Genomic DNA, 22,330 nt, shown 5'->3' on the forward strand with positions numbered 1-22,330 from the left:
CCACTGCCGCCAATGTGTATAGGGGTGTGCTCCCTCTGCTATGTCCACAATCAGCTCCTTCATTTTTTTTGGACATTGAGGGAGAGGTATATTTTCTTGGCACCACTCCACCAGGGCTCTCACCTCCTCCCTGTAGGCTGTCTCATCATTGTTGGTAATCAGGCCTAATATGGATGTGTCCTTTGCAAACCTGATGACTAAGTTGGAGGCGTGTGTGGCCACACAGTCATGGGTGAACAGGGAGTAAAGGAGGGGGCTGAGCACGCACCCTTGAAGGGCCCCTGTGTTGAGGATCAGTGAAGGGCCCCTGTGTTGAGGATCAGTGAAGGGCCCCTGTGTTGAGGATCAGTGAAGGGCCCCTGTGTTGAGGATCAGTGAAGGGCCCCTGTGTTGAGGATCAGTGAAGGGCCCCTGTGTTGAGGATCAGTGAAGGGCCCCTGTGTTGAGGATCAGTGAAGGGCCCCTGTGTTGAGGATCAGTGAAGGGCCCCTGTGTTGAGGATCAGTGAAGGGCCCCTGTGTTGAGGATCAGTGAAGGGCCCCTGTGTTGAGGATCAGTGAAGGGCCCCTGTGTTGAGGATCAGTGAAGGGCCCCTGTGTTGAGGATCAGTGAAGGGCCCCTGTGTTGAGGATCAGTGAAGTGGAGGGAGTTGTGTCCTACCTTCACCACCTGGGGGGGCTGCCCGTCAGGAAGTCCAGGACCCAGTTGCACAGGGCGGGGTTCAGACCCAGGGCCACAGGGCGGGGTTCAGACCCAGGGCCACAGGGCGGGGTTCAGACCCAGGGCCACAGGGCGGGGTTCAGACCCAGGGCCTCCAGCTTAATGATGAGCTTGGAGGGTACTATGGTGTTGAATGCTGTGCTTTAGTCAATGAACTGCATTCTTACATAGGTATTCCTCTTGTCCAGGTGGGATAGGGCAGTGTCCAGTGTGGTTGCGATTGCATCGTCTGTGGATTGATTGGGGCAGTATGCAAACTGAACTGGGTCTAGAGTGTCAGGTAGAGGTGATATGATCCTTGACTAGTCTCTGAAAGCACTTCATGATGACGGAAGTGAGTGCTACGGGGCGATAGTCATTTAGTTCAGTTACCTTTGCTTTCTTGGCTACAGGAACAATGGTGGACATCTTGAGGCATGTGGGAACAGCAGACTGGGATAGGGAGAGATTGAATATGTCCGTAAACACACCAGCCAGCTGGTCTACGCGTGCTCTGAGGACGTGGCTAAGGATGCCGTGTAGGCCGGCAGCCTGGCGAGGGTTAACACGTTTAAATGTCTTACATCGGCCACAGAGAACGAGAACCCACAGTCCTTGGGAGCGGTCCGCGTCAGTGGCACTGTGTTGTCTTCAAAAGCAGGCGAAGAAGGTGTTTAGCTTTTTCAGGAGCCAGACGTCGATATCCGCGACGTGGCTGGTTTTCCCTTTGTAATCCATGATTGTCTGTAGACCCTGCGAAATACGTCTCGTGTCTGAGCCGTTGAATTGCGACTCCACTTTGTCTCTGTACTGACGTTTTGCCTGTTTGATTGCCTTACGGAGGGAATAACTACACTGTTTGTATTCAACCGTATTCCCAGTCACCTTGCCATGGTTAAATGCGGTGGTTCGCACTTTCAGTTTTCTGCGAATGCTGCCGTCTATCCACGGTTTCTGGTTTGGGTTGGTTTTACTAGTCACTATGGACTACGCTACACAAGGGCCAGTTTATTAGATTGGTCAACGTAGATTTATATATTATCTACCTCACTTGCTTTGGCATTGTTAACACATGTTTTCCAAGCCAATAAAAGCCCATTGAATTGATATGAAGTTAATAGGATAATGAGGGTTTTATTTTCCATTGACTTCAGACAGGATTTGTTAACGGGTTCATACTTGTTAGCTGAAGAATACAGTCTAAAACAGCTAAATATTTAAAAAGCTGTTCCTTTTTCCAGTGTGCTTAGTGTGGTTACCTGTGCCAACACACATAGCTGTTAGATACAGAGGGGATGTGAGACTGAGGCATATCTTTATGATCACTAATATTAAAAAACAAGTCATGCCATACTCTCTTCACATTGCCTTGTTTCTATGTAATCATTCCATTTTTTTTATGACGGTAGTTATGATGTGGGTATTAACCAGGTGTTACCGAGTCATTTTCGCTCTTTACACACACACACACACACACACACACACACACACACACACACACACACACACACACACACACACACACACACACACACACACACACACACACACACACACACACACACACACACACACACACACACACACACTGCAGTTGGATAGTTACCGTGGTTACTGGTCATAAAGACAAAGGACAAGAGGTACAACTAGGGGCTGCATCCTAAATGGCACACTACGGTGCTAGTCAAAAGTAGCGCACTAAATAGGGAATAGGGTTATGGGGCCTGGTCTAAAGTAGCACACTAAATAGGGAATAGGGTTATGGGGCCTGGTCTAAAGTAGTGCACTAAATAGGGAATAGGGTTATGGGGCCTGGTCAAAAGTAGTGCACTAAATAAGGAATAGGGTTATGGGCCCTGGTCAAAAGTAGTGCACTAAATAGGGAATAGGGTTTATGGGGCCTGGTCAAAAGTAGTGCACTAAATAGGGAATAGGGTTATTGGGCCTGGTCAAAAGTAGTGCACTAAATAGGGAATAGGGTGCCTTTTGGGGCACATTAATAGGTATTAGGCCACAACCCATTACTCTGTGATTAATGTTTCCTTTTTAAACATTTGTCACGTTCTGACTCCTGAACAATCTTTGGTTCTGTTCACAATAGAATGGAATGTCTGGATGTTTGGTTGTCATGAATCATTTCATGAGTCTAAAAATTATATGAACAAAATATCATTAAAATGGATGAATGAATGAAGGAATAAATGAACGAAGGAAGAAATGAATGAAAAAAAAAAAGGTGTCCCACCTGTGTAGAGGTGTCTGGCAGGCTCCATCAGGCAGGTTAATGATGCTGTCCAGCCTGCTGTAGGAGGACAGCATCAGTTTAACAGCCTCTGTAGCTCCCTGGGAACAGGCAAAGTGCAGCGCTGTAGACCGGTCCACCTGGAGTACAGTACACACACACACAGACACAGACACAGACACAGACACAGACACAGACACAGACACAGACACACACAGACACACACACACAAACAGACACACACACACACACACACACACACACACACAGACACAGACACACACACACACAGACACACACACAGACACACACACACACACACACACACACACACACACACACACACACACACACACACACACACACACACACACACACACACACACACACACACACACACACACACAGGTTAAGTGTATCATGGAATTTCAGACACAGAAATGTGACAAACATTTCAGAAAACACACACCTATTTTCCATGTTTCTACTTGTGTATGTGTAACAATGCACGCTACAGTACCACACATAGACATAGAGCGAAGAGATAGTCAATAGAGATAGGAATCTCCGGTGGGATGTAAGTGACCCAGAGAGACGGGGTAATACAAGCATTTCAATGAGATATGCATGAATGGCAAGAACAGAGCAGAGGTCACTGTCCTCACCGCCACACCACATACAGAACAGTACAGGAAGTGGAGGTCAGTTCAGTACATTAATAAGTGGAGGACAGTACAGTACAGGAAGTGGAGGTCAGTACAGGAAGTGGAAGTTATTATTATCTGGAGCTATTACTGTCTCTCTGGACTCTCTAGACTTCTGGTCCTGCATCTGAACTGGAAATACATCCTGAATGGCACCGTATTCCTTCGACATACATTTACCTTGTCAGCTCAGGGATTCCATCTTGCAAACATTTGTTTGCTAGTCCAACGCTCTAACCACTAGACTACCTGCTGGTTACTAGTCCCAACACTCTAACCACTAGGCTACCTGCTGGTTACTAGTCCAACGCTCTAACCACTAGGCTACCTGCTGGTTACTAGTCCAACACTCTAACCACTAGGCTACCTGCTGGTTACTGGTCCAACACTCTAACCACTAGGCTACCTGCTGGTTACTAGTCCAACGCTTTAACCACTAGGCTACCTGCTGGTTACTAGTCCAACGCTCTAACCACTAGGCTACCTGCTGGTTACTAGTCCAACGCTCTAACCACTAGGCTACCTGCTGGTTACTAGTCCAACACTCTAACCACTAGGCTACCTGCTGGTTACTAGTCCCAACACTCTAACCACTAGGCTACCTGCTGGTTACCAGTCCCAACACTCTAACTACTAGGCTACCTGCTGGTTACCAGTCCCAACACTCTAACCACTAGGCTACCTGCTGGTTACTAGTCTCAACACTCTAACCACTAGGCTACCTGCTGGTTACTAGTCCCAACACTCTAACCACTAGGCTACCTGCTGGTTACTAGTCCAACGCTCTAACCACTAGGCTACCTGCCACCTCTACACTCTAACCACTAGGTTACCTGTCGCCTCTATACTCTAACCACTAGGCTACCTGCCACCTCTACACTCTAACCACTAGGTTACCTGCCACCTCTACACTCTAACCACTAGGTTACCTGTCGCCTCTATACTCTAACCACTAGGCTACCTGCCGCCTCTACACTCTAACCACTAGGCTACCTGCCGCCTCTACACTCTAACCACTAGGCTACCTGCCATCTCTACACTCTAACCACTAGGTTACCTGCCACCTCTACACTCTAACCACTAGGTTACCTGCCACCTCTACACTCTAACCACTAGGCTACCTGCCATCTCTACACTCTAACCACTAGGTTACCTGTCGCCTCTACACTCTAACCCCTAGGTTACCTGCCCCCCCCCCCCCCCCCCCCCCCCCCCGTCTTAATGTACCTGTTGCTGGTCGATCTTGGCTCCTTTGTGAATGCAGAACTCAATGATTTCCATGTTGCCTCCCCTGACCGCCAGGTGAAGTGGACTACTGCACGACTTATCCAGGAAATTAATGTGTTCCTCTATGGAATGACCCATCTCCTCTCCTGGAAAACAAAACAAAACACACAGGCAGAGTTATGTACAAGTACATCCCCCTGGACAGGATGCTACATGCAGAGGGCTCATCTAAAGTGGTTTCCTTTCCTCATCTCCTTTCCTTGTAATAAGGACTATTGAGACCGAAGTGGACAGATGTATTGAGTTGAATCTCTGAAGCATTGTGGTATATCCTGTTCAAATGAAGAACTCAGACCGTTGTTGTGTTTGGTTTCCCAGTGTAATGTAAACTAGGGTGACAACTGAACAAACACGTGAGTCTTCTATCTCAACTCATTTCCCCTTAGTCATGCCATCTGTGGAGATCTGGCTAGGCCTGGCCTTAAGGAATGTAATGTTTGGTCCCCGAAACTGACAACGACAGAAGCTTCACAAATGTTTTGCTGTTGTACTAAACACATCCGCGTCCTGTTATATATGGCTCAGCTGCAGACCTCCCAGGTTAGGTAAACAGTGTGTCTGTGCTGAGGTCTCTGGTTTTGTGCGGCTCCCTAGATGACCATTTAGGCAACAAATGGCTCCCGTGTATCAGTAGCAAAGATCCTGTATAGTGACACAAAATGGCTCCCGTGTATCAGTAACAAAGATCCTGTATGTTGGCATGAAATGGCTCCCGTGTATCAGTAACAAAGATCCTGTATATTGACATAAAATGGCTCCCGTGTATCAGTAACAAAGATCCTGTATGTTGACACAAAATGGCCACTGTGTATTATGTCTTGTTCAAGAGAACTTGGAAACTCTGAAATTTCCTGACTTGGAAACTTGTTGTTGAAAAATTAGGTCAGATTTTCCCACTAAGAAAGTATCAAAATCAACCAATAATAAGCTGTACACCACAGGTGTCAAACTCATTCCACGGAGGGCCGAGTGTCTGCGGGTTTTCGCTCCTCCCTTGTACTTGATTGATGAATTAACATCACTAATTAGTTAGGAACTCCCCACACCTGGTTGTCTAGGGCTTTATTGAAAGGAAAAACCAAAAACCTGCAGACACTAGGCCCTCCGTGGAATGAGTTTGACACCCCTGCTGTACACCAATAACATTTGATTTGATTTGATTTTGACAAAGATGGTAACACTGGTAAGGGATTAGCCAGAGTATTATCCTGTTTGTGCTATCATGCTATCATGCTACCATGCTATCATGCTATCATGCTATCATGCTATCATGCTACCATGCTACCATGCTACCATGCTATCATGCTATCATGCTATCATGCTATCATGATATCATGCTATCATGCTATCATGCTAACATGCGAACATGCTATCATGCTAACATGTTTGGCTTGACAAGGACAGCATTGGAATTGACCAGGCTAGTAATGGACTTACAATAGTAAAGTGCTTTTTACACCTATGGACAAGTGTAGCATCCTATACAAATGCAATCCTTTATTCCCCTCATCATAATGCCGTACCAGCTTTGAGGATGACATCCATGGCTTTCTTTGAGCCTGCGAAGGCAGCTGCATGGATAGCATAGTGGCCCAGTTTGTTCTGACTGGAGAGCCGCGCCCCATGCCTCAGCTACAGTGCAGGGAATAGGACAGAGTCAGGAGTTTTTAATAAAGCATTGACACAAAGCAGAGTTGTGACAGTTAATAATACTGTATTGGTAACATCTAAATTCTAGGAGAGAATGGAAGCTGTGTGTGTTATTCTATCTCTTGGTTATAAACATTATACACATTTTGTATACATTCTCTCATAAAAACAAGGCGATTGAGTATTATTTGACATTAATTGTACAACAGGCTATGTATGTGTACTGTATACACTTACAGACACTTAAGCCTATATTACCTGATTCGATAGCACTTTCAATTAAGTATGTACAAGGCTTTATAACGTCCTTTATAATGCCTTATGATGCACATAGAGGGAGGGGAGGAGAGAGAGAGAGAGAGAGAGAGAGAGAGGGAGGGGAGGCGAGAGAGAGGGGGGGAGGGGAGGAGAGAGAGAGAGAGAGAGGGAGGGAGGGGAGGAGAGAGAGAGAGATAGAGGGGGAGGGAGGAGAGAGAGAGAGGGGGAGGGAGGAGAGAGAGAGAGAGAGGGAGGGGAGGGAGGAGAGAGAGAGAGAGGGAGGGGAGGAGAGAGAGAGAGAGGGAGGGAGGGAGGGAGGGGAGGAGAGAGAGAGAAAGAGAGAGAGAGAGAGAGAGAGAGAGAGAGAGAGAGGGAGGGAGGGAGGGGAGGAGAGAGAGAGAGGGAGGGAGGGAGGGGAGGATAGAGAGAGACAGAGAGAGGGAGGGGAGGAGAGTATAGTGTTCCTCTCACCAGTATAGAGAGAGCCTCAGTATTATCGATGGAGCAGGCTAACATGACAGGAGTGTTGCCAAGACCTCCTTCTAGGTTAGACTCTGTCTTATAGTGAGACAACAGGAGCTGGGAGAAACCACACACACACACACACACACACATTAATAATGAAACCTCATGTGATATGAATTAATAAATTAATGAAATTGTAGCTGGGGAAACAACAACATTCTGTGATACATACCTGTCCTTGTTTTCTAAGGGTAAGGGAAGGTAGTTTGGTGGGGCAGGTAAGGGAAGGTAAGGGCAGGTAGTTTGGTGGGGAAGGTAAGGGCAGGTAGTTTGGTGGGGCAGGTAAGGGAAGGTAAGGGCAGGTAGTTTGGTGGGGCAGGTAAGGGAAGGTAAGGGCAGGTAGTTTGGTGGGGCAGGTAAGGGAAGGTAAGGGCAGGTAGTTTGGTGGGGCAGGTAAGGGAAGGTAAGAGCAGGTAGTTTGGTGGGGAAGGTAAAGGCAGGTAGTTTGGTGGGGCAGGTAAGGGAAGGTAAGGGCAGGTAGTTTGGTGGGGCAGGTAAGGGAAGGTAAGGGCAGGTAGTTTGGTGGGGCAGGTAAGGGAAGGTAAGGGCAGGTAGTTTGGTGGGGAAGGTAAGGGAAGGTAAGGGCAGGTAGTTTGGTGGGGCAGGTAAGGGAAGGTAAGGGCAGGTAGTTTGGTGGGGAAGGTAAGGGAAGGTAGTTTGGTGGGGCAGGTAAGGGAAGGTAAGGGCAGGTAGTTTGGTGGGGAAGGTAAGGGAAGGTAGTTTGGTGGGGCAGGTAAGGGAAGGTAAGGGCAGGTAGTTTGGTGGGGCAGGTAAGGGAAGGTAAGGGCAGGTAGTTTGGTGGGGAAGGTAAGGGAAGGTAGTTTGGTGGGGCAGGTAAGGGAAGGTAAGGGCAGGTAGTTTGGTGGGGCAGGTAAGGGAAGGTAAGGGGAGGTAGTTTGGTGGGGCAGGTAAGGGAAGGTAAGGGCAGGTAGTTTGGTGGGGAAGGTAAGGGCAGGTAGTTTGGTGGGGAAGGTAAGGGAAGGTAAGGGCAGGTAGTTTGGTGGGGAAGGTAAGGGAAGGTAAGGGCAGGTAGTTTGGTGGGGAAGGTAAGGGCAGGTAGTTTGGTCGGGAAGGTAAGGGCAGGTAGTTTGGTGGGGAAGGTAAGGGCAGGTAGTTTGGTGGGGAAGGTAAGGGAAGGTAAGGGCAGGTAGTTTGGTGGGGAAGGTAAGGGCAGGTAGTTTGGTGGGGAAGGTAAGGGCAGGTAGTTTGGTGGGGAAGGTAAGGGCAGGTAGTTTGGTGGGGCAGGTAAGGGAAGGTAAGGGCAGGTAGTTTGGTGGGGAAGGTAAGGGCAGGTAGTTTGGTGGGGAAGGTAAGGGAAGGTAAGGGCAGGTAGTTTGGTGGGGAAGGTAAGGGCAGGTAGTTTGGTGGGGAAGGTAAGGGCAGGTAGTTTGGTGGGGAAGGTAAGGGCAGGTAGTTTGGTGGGGCAGGTAAGGGAAGGTAAGGGCAGGTAGTTTGGTGGGGAAGGTAAGGGCAGGTAGTTTGGTGGGGCAGGTAAGGGAAGGTAAGGGCAGGTAGTTTGGTGGGGCAGGTAAGGGAAGGTAAGGGCAGGTAGTTTGGTGGGGCAGGTAAGGGAAGGTAAGGGCAGGTAGTTTGGTGGGGCAGGTAAGGGAAGGTAAGGGCAGGTAGTTTGGTGGGGCAGGTAAGGGAAGGTAAGGGCAGGTAGTTTGGTGGGGCAGATAAGGGAAGGTAAGGGCAGGTAGTTTGGTGGGGCAGGTAAGGGAAGGTAAGGGCAGGTAGTTTGGTGGGGCAGGTAAGGGAAGGTAAGGGCAGGTAGTTTGGTGGGGCAGGTAAGGGAAGGTAAGGGCAGGTAGTTTGGTGGGGCAGGTAAGGGAAGGTAAGGGCAGGTAGTTTGGTGGGGCAGGTAAGGGAAGGTAAGGGCAGGTAGTTTGGTGGGGCAGGTAAGGGAAGGTAAGGGCAGGTAGTTTGGTGGGGCAGGTAAGGGAAGGTAAGGGCAGGTAGTTTGGTGGGGCAGGTAAGGGAAGGTAAGGGCAGGTAGTTTGGTGGGGCAGGTAAGGGAAGGTAAGGGCAGGTAGTTTGGTGGGGCAGGTAAGGGAAGGTAAGGGCAGGTAGTTTGGTGGGGCAGGTAAGGGAAGATAAGGGCAGGTAGTTTGGTGGGGCAGGTAAGGGAAGGTAAGGGCAGGTAGTTTGGTGGGGCAGGTAAGGGAAGGTAAGGGCAGGTAGTTTGGTGGGGCAGGTAAGGGAAGGTAAGAGCAGGTAGTTTGGTGGGGAAGGTAAGGGCAGGTAGTTTGGTGGGGCAGGTAAGGGAAGGTAAGAGCAGGTAGTTTGGTGGGGCAGGTAAGGGAAGGTAAGGGCAGGTAGTTTGGTGGGGCAGGTAAGGGAAGGTAAGGGCAGGTAGTTTGGTGGGGCAGGTAAGGGAAGGTAAGAGCAGGTAGTTTGGTGGGGCAGGTAAGGGAAGGTAAGGGCAGGTAGTTTGGTGGGGCAGGTAAGGGAAGGTAAGGGCAGGTAGTTTGGTGGGGCAGGTAAGGGAAGGTAAGGGCAGGTAGTTTGGTGGGGCAGGTAAGGGAAGGTATGGGCAGGTAGTTTGGTGGGGCAGGTAAGGGAAGGTAAGGGCAGGTAGTTTGGTGGGGCAGGTAAGGGAAGGTAAGGGCAGGTAGTTTGGTGGGGCAGGTAAGGGAAGGTAAGGGCAGGTAGTTTGGTGGGGCAGGTAAGGGAAGGTAAGGGCAGGTAGTTTGGTGGGGCAGGTAAGGGAAGGTAAGGGCAGGTAGTTTGGTGGGGCAGGTAAGGGAAGGTAAGGGCAGGTAGTTTTGTGGGGCAGGTAAGGGAAGGTAAGGGCAGGTAGTTTGGTGGGGCAGGTAAGGGAAGGTAAGGGCAGGTAGTTTGGTGGGGCAGGTAAGGGAAGGTAAGGGCAGGTAGTTTGGTGGGGCAGGTAAGGGAAGGTAAGGGCAGGTAGTTTTGTGGGGCAGGTAAGGGAAGGTAAGGGCAGGTAGTTTGGTGGGGCAGGGAAGGGAAGGTAGTTTGATAGGGCTGGTAAGGTGTAACTCACCTCTAGGTGTAGGAGAGACCCAATGCTGTTTAGTAGAAGAGGATGGGGGCGCTAAGGATCATGGTGTCTCACCTGGACCAGATGGTTGTGTGTGTGGCTAACAGCCAGGTGTAGAGGTGACATCAGGGCCTTGTTGAGGACGTTGGGTTCAGCCCCCAGCTCCAACAGAGCCCTGCAGCTGTCTGGCTGGTTCCTCTCCACAGCCCAGTGCAGCGGCATGGACCCCTCGTCATCATACACCTTCCACCCTGGGGAGAGAGGACAGAGGTAGGACACACACACTCACACACACACACTCACACACACACACACACACACACACACACACACACACACACACACACACACACACACACACACACACACACACACACACACACACACACACACACACACACACACACACACACACACACACACACACACAGGCACACACGCACACACACACACCCACAGGCACACACGCACACACGCATAAACAGAAACTTGAGAAATTAAAGTAAGAGGACATTTTTCACGTGAATCTACATCATACTGGCAGCCATTTTGTATTTTTAGGATGGGAGCCTCACCATCCCTGGCTGTTATGCTGTGTGTTTGTGTGTGTGGAGCCTCACCATCTGTGTGTGTGTGGAGCCTCACCATCTGTGTGTGTGTGTGTGTGTGTGTGGAGCCTCACCATCTGTGTGTGTGTGTGTGTGTGTGGAGCCTCACCATCTGTGTGTGTGTGTGTGTGGAGCCTCACCATCTGTGTGTGTGTGTGTGTGGAGCCTCACCATCTGTGTGTGTGTGTGTGTGGAGCCTCACCATCTGTGTGTGTGTGTGTGTGTGGAGCCTCACCATCTGTGTGTGTGTGTGTGTGGAGCCTCACCATCTGTGTGTGTGTGTGTGGAGCCTCACCATCTGTGTGTGTGTGTGTGGAGCCTCACCATCTGTGTGTGTGTGTGTGTGTGTGGAGCCTCACCATCTGTGTGTGTGTGTGTGGAGCCTCACCATCTGTGTGTGTGTGTGTGTGGAGCCTCACCATCTGTGTGTGTGTGTGTGGAGCCTCACCATCTGTGTGTGTGTGTGTGGAGCCTCACCATCTGTGTGTGTGTGTGTGTGTGGAGCCTCACCATCTGTGTGTGTGTGTGTGTGTGTGGAGCCTCACCATCTGTGTGTGTGTGTGTGGAGCCTCACCATCTGTGTGTGTGTGTGTGTGGAGCCTCACCATCTGTGTGTGTGTGTGTGTGGAGCCTCACCATCTGTGTGTGTGTGTGTGTGGAGCCTCACCATCTGTGTGTGTGTGTGTGGAGCCTCACCATCTGTGTGTGTGTGTGTGGAGCCTCACCATCTGTGTGTGTGTGTGTGTGTGTGGAGCCTCACCATCTGTGTGTGTGTGTGTGTGTGTAGAGCCTCACCATCTGTGTGTGTGGAGCCTCACCATCTGTGTGTGTGTGTGTGGAGCCTCACCATCTCTGTGTGTGTGTGTGGAGCCTCACCATCTGTGTGTGTGTGTGTGGAGCCTCACCATCTGTGTGTGTGTGTGTGGAGCCTCACCATCTGTGTGTGTGTGTGTGGAGCCTCACCATCTGTGTGTGTGTTGCTGCAGATGAAGCTGATAACAGGGATGTTTCCTGCGCCAGCAGCGTGGTGGACCAGAGAGGCACCAGAGTCATCCTGTTCTCTCAGTACCCCTGGGTCTCTCCTCACCAAGCCCTCCAGCTGGGACACATCACCTCCCCGAGCCCACTGGACAGAGGTAAGGAACCGATGGATACAGAGGTAAGGAAGGTTGGGGACAGAGGTAAGGTACGGATGGGGACAGATGTAAGGAAGGTTGGGGACAGAGGTAAGGGACGGATGGGGACAGAGGTAAGGAAGGTTGGGGACAGAGGTAAGGTATGGATGGGGACAGAGGTTTGGGATGGATGGGGACAGAGGTAAGGGAAGGTTGGGGACAGAGGTAAGGAAGGTTGGGGACAGAGGTAAGGTATGGATGGGGACAGAGGTAAGGAAGGTTGGGGACAGAGGTAAGGTATGGATGGGGACAGAGGTAAGGGACGGATGGGACAGAGGTAAGGGACGGATGGGGACAGAGGTAAGGAACCAATGGGGACAGAGGTAAGGGACGGTTGGGGACAGAGGTAAGGAAGGTTGGGGACAGAGGTAAGGTATAGATGGGGACAGAGGTAAGGAACGGATGGGGACAGAGGTAAGGGACGGTTGGGGACAGAGGTAAGGAAGGTTGGGGACAGATGTAAGGGACGGATGGGGACAGAGGTAAGGAAGGTTGGGGACAGAGGTAAGGGACGGATGGGGACAGAGGTAAGGAACCAATGGGGACAGAGGTAAGGAAGGTTGGGGACAGAGGTAAGGTATGGATGGGGACAGAGGTAAGGAAGGTTGGGGACAGAGGTAAGGTATGGATGGGGACAGAGGTAAGGGACGGATGGGGACAGAGGTAAGGAAGGTTGGGGACAGAGGTAAGGAAGGTTGGGGACAGAGTAAGGTACGGATGGGGACAGAGGTAAGGAAGGTTGGGGACAGAGGTAAGGGACGGATGGGGACAGAGGTAAGGAAGGTTGGGGACAGAGGTAAGGAACCAATGGGGACAGAGGTAAGGAACCAATGGGGACAGAGGTAAGGGACGGACGGGGACAGAGGTAAGGAAGGTTGGGGACAGAGGTAAGGAAGGTTGGGGACAGAGTAAGGTACGGATGGGGACAGAGGTAAGGAAGGTTGGGGACAGAGGTAAGGGACGGACGGGGACAGAGGTAAGGAAGGTTGGGGACAGAGGTAAGGAAGGTTGGGGACAGAGGTAAGGAAGGATGGGGACAGAGGTAAGGAAGGTTGGGGACAGAGGTAAGGAAGGTTGGGGACAGAGGTAAGGAAGGATGGGGACAGAGGTAAGGGACGGATGGGGACAGAGGTAAGGTATTGAGGGGGTTAATTCCATTTCATTTCAATCAATTCAGCCACATTAACACATGTTGTATATATTGTATGACATTACATGGTATGTGTGTTTCTGCATGTGGACCTAATTTTTCCTACTTGAATTCCTCCCTGTAGAGTCCATGCCCTGACGAATTGAGGCTGTTCTGAGTGCAAATGGGGTGCAGTTTAATATTAGGAAGGTGTTCGTGGACTGTTTGATTCAAGCTCAAGTTTCAAGTTTTAATGTCATACAAATATATACAAATATATATTAACATACACTACAGTTCGAACATTTGGGGTCACTTAGAAATGTCCTTGTTTTTGAAAGAAGAGCACATTTTTTGTCCATTAAAACAACATCAAATTGATCAGAAATACAGCGTAGACATTGTTAATGTTGTAAATGACTATTGTAGCTGGAAACGGCAGATTTTTTTATGGAATATCTACAGAGGCCCATTATCAGCAACCATCACTCCTGTGTTCCAATGGCACGTTGTGTTAACTAATCCAAGTTTATCATTTTAAAAGGCTAATTGATCATTAGAAAACCCTTTTTGCAATTATCTTCGCACATCTGAAAACAGTTATTCTGATTAAAGAAGCAATAAAACTGGCTTTCTTTAGTCTAGTTGAGTATCTGGAGCATCAGCATTTGTGGGTTCGAATACAGGCTCAAAATGGCCAGAAACAAAGAACTTTCTTCTGAAATTTATCAGTCTATTCTTGTTCTGAGAAATTAAGGTTATTCCATGCGAGAAATGGCAGCTTCATTAACTCAACTGGCAGCTTCATTAAATATTACCCGCAAAACACCAGTCTCAGACGGACCAATAAAAAGAAAAGATTAAGACTGGCAAAAGAACACTGGACAGAGGAACTCTGCCTAGAAGGTCAGCATCCCGGAGTCACCTCTTCACTGTTGACGTTGAGACTGGTGTTTTGCAGGGTACTATATAATGAAGCTGCCAGTTGAGGACTTGTGAGACGTCTGTTTCTCAAACTAAACACTCTAATGTACTTGTCCTCTTGTTCAGTTGTACACCGAGGCCTCCCTCTCCTCTTTCTATTCTGGTTAGAACCAGTTTCACAGTTTAAAACTTTCTGAGATGTAGCTATTATTTACTATTTTACACCTAGGGTTACTATACATAACTTTAACCCATTTTATAAGACATTCTCCCAAATGTAAATATTCCAGGCATTTACATATAAACTCCAGTCGTACTTTATCAAAAACCTTTTCAAAATCAGCTATGAAAACCAGGCCTGGTGTCCCTGATTTTTCATAGGGTTCTATTGTTTCCAGTATTTGTCTTATATTATCTCCAATGTATCGTCCATGTAAAAAATCCTGATTAGGATGAATATTATCCAATAATACCTTTTTAATATAGATGAGTACTGAATTGCATGGCCTCTAAAGGCACATTTAAAAGTGTCCCATACAATAAGGGGATCTGCTGTACCTACTGTTTGTTATGTCTGAAAAAGTCAGTTATACATTCTTCTGTCCTAGTTCTAAACAATTTATCATCTAGTAGGCTTTGATTACATTTCCAATATCCTCGCCCAGGTGGAAATTCTGTAAGATAAATATATATGCCAATTATTTGATCCGTCCGACCGCATTCTGTCCCCTATCAACACTTTTTAAACTTTTGGTGCCGGCGAGAATGACATAAGAAAGTAGTCAAGACGACTAGCTTGATGAAGCCTCCTCCATGTATATCTCACTAGGTCAGGATATATAACCTCCATGTATATCTCACTAGGTCAGGATATTAAACCTCCTCCATGTATATCTCACTAGGTCAGGATATTAAACCTCCATGTATATCTCACTAGGTCAGGATATTAAACCTCCTCCATGTATATCTCACTAGGTCAGGATATATAACCTCCATGTATATCTCACTAGGTCAGGATATTAAACCTCCTCCATGTATATCTCACTAGGTCAGGATATTAAACCTCCATGTATATCTCACTAGGTCAGGATATTAAACCTCCTCCATGTATATCTCACTAGGTCAGGATATATAACCTCCATGTATATCTCACTAGGTCAGGATATTAAACCTCCTCCATGTATATCTCACTAGGTCAGGGTATTAAACCTCCTCCATGTATATCTCACTAGGTCAGAATATTAAACCTCCATGTATATCTCACTAGGTCAGGATATTAAACCTCCATGTATATCTCACTAGGTCAGGATATTAAACCTCCTCCATGTATATCTCACTAGGTCAGGATATTAAACCTCCTCCATGTATATCTCACTAGGTCAGGATATTAAACCTCCTCCATGTATATCTCACTAGGTCAGGATATTAAACCTCCATGTATATCTCACTAGGTCAGGATATTAAACCTCCATGTATATCTCACTAGGTCAGGATATTAAACCTCCTCCATGTATATCTCACTAGGTCAGGATATTAAACCTCCTCCATGTATGTCTCACTAGGTCAGGATATTAAACCTCCTCCATGTATATCTCACTAGGTCAGGATATTAAACCTCCTCCATGTATATCTAACTAGGTCAGGATATTAAACCTCCTCCATGTATATCTCACTAGGTCAGGATATTAAACTCCATGTATATCTCACTAGGTCAGGATATTAAACCTCCATGTATATCTCACTAGGTCAGGATATTAAACCTCCTCCATGTATATCTCACCAGGTCAGGATATTAAACCTCCATGTATATCTCACTAGGTCAGGATATTAAACCTCCTCCATGTATATCTCACCAGGTCAGGATATTAAACCTTACATGTATATCTCACTAGGTCAGGATATTAAACCTCCTCCATGTATGTCTCACTAGGTCAGGATATTAAACCTCCATGTATATCTCACTAGGTCAGGATATTAAACCTCCACCATGTATATCTCACTAGGTCAGGATATTAAACCTCCTCCATGTATATCTCACTAGGTCAGGATATTAAACCTCCTCCATGTATATCTCACTAGGTCAGGGTATTAAACCTCCTCCATGTATGTCTCACTAGGTCAGGATATTAAACCTCCTCCATGTATATCTCACTAGGTCAGGATATTAAACCTCCTCCATGTATATCTCACTAGGTCAGGATATTAAACCTCCTCCATGTATATCTCACTAGGTCAGGATATTAAACTCCATGTATATCTCACTAGGTCAGCATATTAAACCTCCATGTATATCTCACTAGGTCAGGATATTAAACCTCCTCCATGTATATCTCACTAGGTCAGGATATTAAACCTCCTCCATGTATATCTCACTAGGTCAGGATATTAAACCTCCTCCATGTATATCTCACTAGGTCAGGATATTAAACCTCCTCCATGTATATCTCACTAGGTCAGGATATTAAACTCCATGTATATCTCACTAGGTCAGGATATTAAACCTCCATGTATATCTCACTAGGTCAGGATATTAAACCTCCTCCATGTATATCTCACTAGGTCAGGATATTAAACCTCCTCCATGTATATCTCACTAGGTCAGGATATTAAACCTCCTCCATGTATATCTCACTAGGTCAGGATATTAAACTCCATGTATATCTCACTAGGTCAGGATATTAAACCTCCATGTATATCTCACTAGGTCAGGATATTAAACCTCCATTAAACCTCCAAGATGACGTAGCAGTCGGACGTGTGTTTGTCTTGTCCCGTCTTGTCCCGTCTTGTCCCGCGTAAATAGTCCTCGTATTTTTTGTATACATTTCGTATATATTTTAATTTCACTTTCCATCTTGGAACTGAATATACATTCCCGCAACCCGCCTCACCCAATGTGGTACGGATCTGCTATTTTTTTTTATACTTTAGAACCGTAACCCCAATCAGAAGCTAGCCAGATAACTAGCTACTAGCTAGTAGTCAGTTAGCCACTGCTGCGGTCTTCAGCCTTAACTCGGACACCAGCCAGCTTCAGCTCGGGCCAATACATGCCAGTCTACAGGCGCGATATCAACCCAGAGAATATAGAACTGCTTTTTCTCTACCACATCACCGGATTCCTGACGCAAGCTCTGGACAATTACACCGGATCATCGTCGCTAGCTAGCTGCAACCAAGTGGCTACTACTGGCTAATACCTCTTACCCGAAACAAGCACCAGTTAGCCTTGAGCTAGCCTCGAGCTAGGCCCATCTGCCGGCTAGCCGAAGAGGTCTACCTGCGAATTCTTGGGCTACAATACCTCCTTTGCCAATTGGACTGGACCCTTTATTGCCGACACGGAGCCCCGCCGATCCATCACGACTGGTCTGCCAACGTAATTGTCCGAGGTGGTTTCAACAGGCTTTTCCATTGCGACGTTTCTGAATACCCATCTGCTAATTATTAGCTGTCTTATCGGCTGCTATCTAAATAAATATACCGGACAATTTTTTTCTTTTTTCTTGGGTCACTATATCTATTTTGCCAATTGGATCGATCCCCTCTACCACACGGAACCCCACTAATCTACCGACGGAAACGAACGAGGTGAAAAAAATAAATAATAATAATAATAATAATAAAAAAAATAAAAAAAATAAAAAATAAAAAAGAGACCTCCATCCTATGTTATCTTGCTACCGATAGCCAGCTACCCGGCCAGCTGTCTGGATCGCCGTGACCCCAACCAACCTCTACTCACTGGACCCTTATGATCACTCGATTAAGCATGCCTCTCCTTAATGTAAATATGCCTTGTCCATTGCTGTTCTGGTTAGTGTTTATTGGCTTATTTCACTGTAGAGCCTCTAGCCCTGCTCACTATATATCCAACCTCTCAGTTCCACCACCCACATATGCGATGACATCACCTGGTTTCAATGATGTTTCTAGAGACAATATCTCTCTCATCATCACTCATTACCTAGGTTTACCTCCACTGTATTCACATCCTACCAAACCTTTGTCTGTACATTATTCCTTGAAGCTATTTTATCGCCCCCAGAAACTTCCTTTTACTCTCTGTTCTAAACGTTCTAAACGACCAATTCTCATAGCTTTTAGCAGTACCCTTATCCTACTCCTCCTCTGTTCCTCTGGTGATGTAGAGGTGAACCCAGGCCCTGCAGTACCTAGCTCCACTCCTATTCCCCAGGCGCTCTCTTTTGATGACTTCTGTAACCGTAATAGCCTTGGTTTCATGCATGTTAACATTAGAAGCCTCCTCCCTAAGTTTGTTTTGTTCACTGCTTTAGCACACTCTGCCAACCCAGATGTTTTAGCCGTGTCTGAATCCTGGCTTAGGAAGACCAACAAAAATTCTGACATTTTCATCCCTAACTACAAGATTTTCAGACAAGATAGAACGGCCAAAGGGGGCGGTGTTGCAATCTACTGCAAAGATTGCCTGCAAAGTTCTGTTTTACTATCCAGGTCTGTTCCGAAACAATTTGAACTCCTACTTTTAAAAATCCACCTCTCTAAAAACAAGTCTCTCACTGTTGCCGCCTGCTATAGACCACCCTCTGCCCCCAGCTGTGCTCTGGACACCATATGTGAACTGATTGCCCCCCATCTATCTTCAGAGCTTGTGCTGCTAGGCGACCTAAATTGGAACATGCTTAACACCCCAGCCATCCTACAATCTAAGCTTGATGCCCTCAATCTCACACAAATTATCAATGAACCTACCAGATATCACCCCAATTCCGTAAACACGGGTACCCTCATAGACATCATCCTAACCAACTTGCCCTCCAAATACACCTCTGCTGTTTTCAACCAAGATCTCAGCGATCACTGCCTCATTGCCTGTATCCGTAATGGGTCAGCGATCAAACGACCTCCACTCATCACTGTCAAACGCTCCCTGAAACACTTCAGCGAGCAGGCCTTTCTGATCGACCTGGCCGATGTATCCTGGAAGGATATTGATCTCATCCCGTCAGTAGAGGATGCCTGGATATTTTTTTTCAATGCCTTCCTCACCATCTTGAATAAGCATGCCCCATTCAAGAAATTTAGAACCAGGAACAGATATAGCCCTTGGTTCTCTCCTGACCTGACTGCCCTTAACCAACAGAAAAACATCCTATGGCGTTCTGCATTAGCATCGAACAGCCCCCATGATATGCAACTTTTCAGGGAAGCTAGAAACCAGTATACACAGGCAGTTAGAAAAGCCAAGGCTATCTTTTTCAAGCAGAAATTTGCTTCCTGCAACACAAACTCAAAAAAGTTCTGGGACACTGTAAAGTCCATGGAGAATAAGAACACCTCCTCCCAGCTTCCAACTGCACTGAAGATAGGAAATACTGTCACCACCGACAAATCCACTATAATTGAGAATTTCAATAAGCATTTTTCTACGGCTGGCCATGCTTTCCACCTGGCTACCCCTACCCCGGTCAACAGCACTGCCCTCCCCTCTGCTACTCGCCCAAGCCTTCCCCACTTCTCTTTCTCCCAAATACAGTCAGCTGATGTTCTGAAAGAGCTGCAAAATCTGGACCCTTACAAATCAGCCGGGCTAGATAATCTGGACCCTTTCTTTCTAAAACTATCTGCTGAAATTGTTGCCACCCCTATTACCAGCCTTTTCAACCTCTCTTTCGTGTCGTCTGAGATTCCCAAAGATTGGAAAGCAGCTGCGGTTATCCCCCTCTTCAAAGGGGGACGGGACACTCTTGACCAAAACAGCTACAGACCCATATCTATCCTACCCTGCCTTTCTAAGGTCTTCGAAAGCCAAGTCAACAAACAGATTACCGACCATCTCGAATCCCACCATACCTTCTCCGCTATGCAATCTGGTTTCAGAGCTGGTCATGGGTGCACCTCAGCCACGCTCAAGGTCATAAACGATATCTTAACCGCTATCGATAGGAAACAGTACTGTGCAGCTATATTCATTGACCTGGCCAAGGCTTTTGACTCTGTCAATCACCACATCCTCATCGGCAGACTCGACAGCCTTGGTTTCTCTAATGATTGCCTCGCCTGGTTCACCAACTACTTCTCTAATCGAGTTCAGTGTGTCAAATCGGAGGGTCTGTTGTCCGGACCTCTGGCAGTCTCTATGGGGGTGCCACAGGGTTCAATTCTTGGACCGACTCTCTTCTCTGTATACATCAATGATGTCGCTCTTGCTGCTGGTGAGTCTCTGATCCACCTCTACGCAGACGACACTATTCTGTATACTTCTGGCCCTTCTTTTGACACTGTGTTAACAACCCTCCAGGCGAGCTTCAATGCCATACAACTCTCCTTCCGTGGCCTCCAATTGCTCTTAAATACAAGTAAAACTAAATGCATGCTCTTCAACCGATCGCTGCCTGCACCTGCCCGCCTGTCCAACATCACTACTCTGGACGGCTCTGACTTAGAATATGTGGACAACTACAAATACCTAGGTGTCTGGTTAGACTGTAAACTCTCCTTCCAGACTCACATCAAGCATCTCCAATCCAAAGTTAAATCTAGAATCGGCTTCCTATCACGCAACAAAGCATCCTTCACTCATGCTGCCAAACATACCCTTGTAAAACTGACCATCCTACCAATCCTCGACTTCGGTGATGTCATTTACAAAATAGCCTCCAAAACCCTACTCAATAAATTGGATGCAGTCTATCACAGTGCCATCCGTTTTGTCACCAAAGCCCCATATACTACCCACCACTGCGACCTGTACGCTCTCGTTGGCTGGCCCTCGCTTCACACTCGTCGCCAAACCCACTGGCTCCAGGTCATCTACAAGACCCTGCTAGGTAAAGTCCCCCCTTATCTCAGCTCGCTGGTCACCATAGCAACGCCCACCCGTAGCACGCGCTCCAGCAGGTATATCTCTCTGGTCACCCCCAAAACCAATTCTTCCTTTGGCCGCCTCTCCTTCCAGTTCTCTGCTGCCAATGACTGGAACGAACTACAAAAATCTCTGAAACTGGAAACACTTATCTCCCTCACTAGCTTTAAGCACCAGCTTTCAGAGCAGCTCATAGATTACTGCACCTGTACATAGCCCATCTATAATTTAGCCCAAACAACTACCTCTTTACCTAGTGTATTTGTTTATTTTGCTCCTTTGCACCCCATTATTTCTATCTCTACTTTGCACCTTCTTCCACTGCAAACCAACCATTCCAGTGTTTTTTTTACTTTCTATATTGTATTTACTTCGCCACCATGGCCTTTTTATATTTTTATTTATTTATATATATTTTTTGTTTGCCTTCACCTCCATTATCTCACCTCACTTGCTCATATTGTATATAGACTTATTTTTCACTGTATTATTGACTGTATGTTTGTTTTACTCCATGTGTAACTATGTGTTGTTGTATGTGTCGAACTGCTTTGCTTTATCTTGGCCAGGTCGCAATTGTAAATGAGAACGTGTTCTCAATTTGCCTACCTGGTTAAATAAAGGTGAAATAAAAAATAAATAAATAAATAAAAATGTATATCTCACTAGGTCAGGATATTAAACCTCCTCCATGTATATCTCACCAGGTCAGGATATTAAACCTCCATGTATATCTCACTAGGTCAGAATATTAAACCTCCATGTATATCTCACTAGGTCAGGATATTAAACCTCCTCCATGTATATCTCACTAGGTCAGGATATTAAACCTCCTCCATGTATATCTCACTAGGTCAGGGTATTACACCTCCTCCATGTATATCTCACTAGGTCAGGATATTAAACCTCCTCCATGTATATCTCAGGAGGTCAGGATATTAAACCTCCTCCATGTATATCTCACGAGATCAGGATATTAAACCTCCATGTGTATCTCACTAGGTCAGGATATTAAACTTCCTCCATGTATATCTCACTAGGTCAGGATATTAAACCTCCTCGATGTATATCTCACTAGGTCAGGATATTAAACTTCCTCCATGTATACCTCACTAGGTCAGGATATAAAACCTCCTCCATGTATATCTCACTAGGTCAGGGTATTAAACCTCCTCCATGTATATCTCACTAGGTCAGGATATTAAATCTCCATGTATATCTCACTAGGTCAGGGTATTAAACCTCCTCCATGTATATCTCACTAGGTCAGGGTATTAAACC

The 22,330-nt window shown here is 46.9% G+C and overlaps 1 protein-coding gene across 1 annotated transcript in view; it reads right to left on the reverse strand.

Annotated features, from left to right (window-relative positions):
- trpa1b (transient receptor potential cation channel, subfamily A, member 1b) overlaps positions 1 to 22,330 on the reverse strand; it is a 91,718-nt gene that overhangs the window by 65,979 nt on the left and 3,409 nt on the right. Inside the window, exons 2-7 of the mRNA XM_055882175.1 lie at positions 11,938 to 12,100; positions 10,442 to 10,617; positions 7,312 to 7,419; positions 6,456 to 6,564; positions 4,873 to 5,018; positions 2,945 to 3,081 (exon numbers count right to left, since the gene is read on the reverse strand). Of these exons, the coding sequence (XP_055738150.1) occupies positions 2,945 to 3,081; positions 4,873 to 5,018; positions 6,456 to 6,564; positions 7,312 to 7,419; positions 10,442 to 10,617; positions 11,938 to 12,100 (839 nt within the window). The remainder of the gene's footprint in view (positions 1 to 2,944; positions 3,082 to 4,872; positions 5,019 to 6,455; positions 6,565 to 7,311; positions 7,420 to 10,441; positions 10,618 to 11,937; positions 12,101 to 22,330) is intronic.

This window comes from Salvelinus fontinalis, chromosome 25 (genome assembly GCF_029448725.1).
Source record: "Salvelinus fontinalis isolate EN_2023a chromosome 25, ASM2944872v1, whole genome shotgun sequence".
Lineage (NCBI taxonomy): Eukaryota > Metazoa > Chordata > Actinopteri > Salmoniformes > Salmonidae > Salvelinus > Salvelinus fontinalis.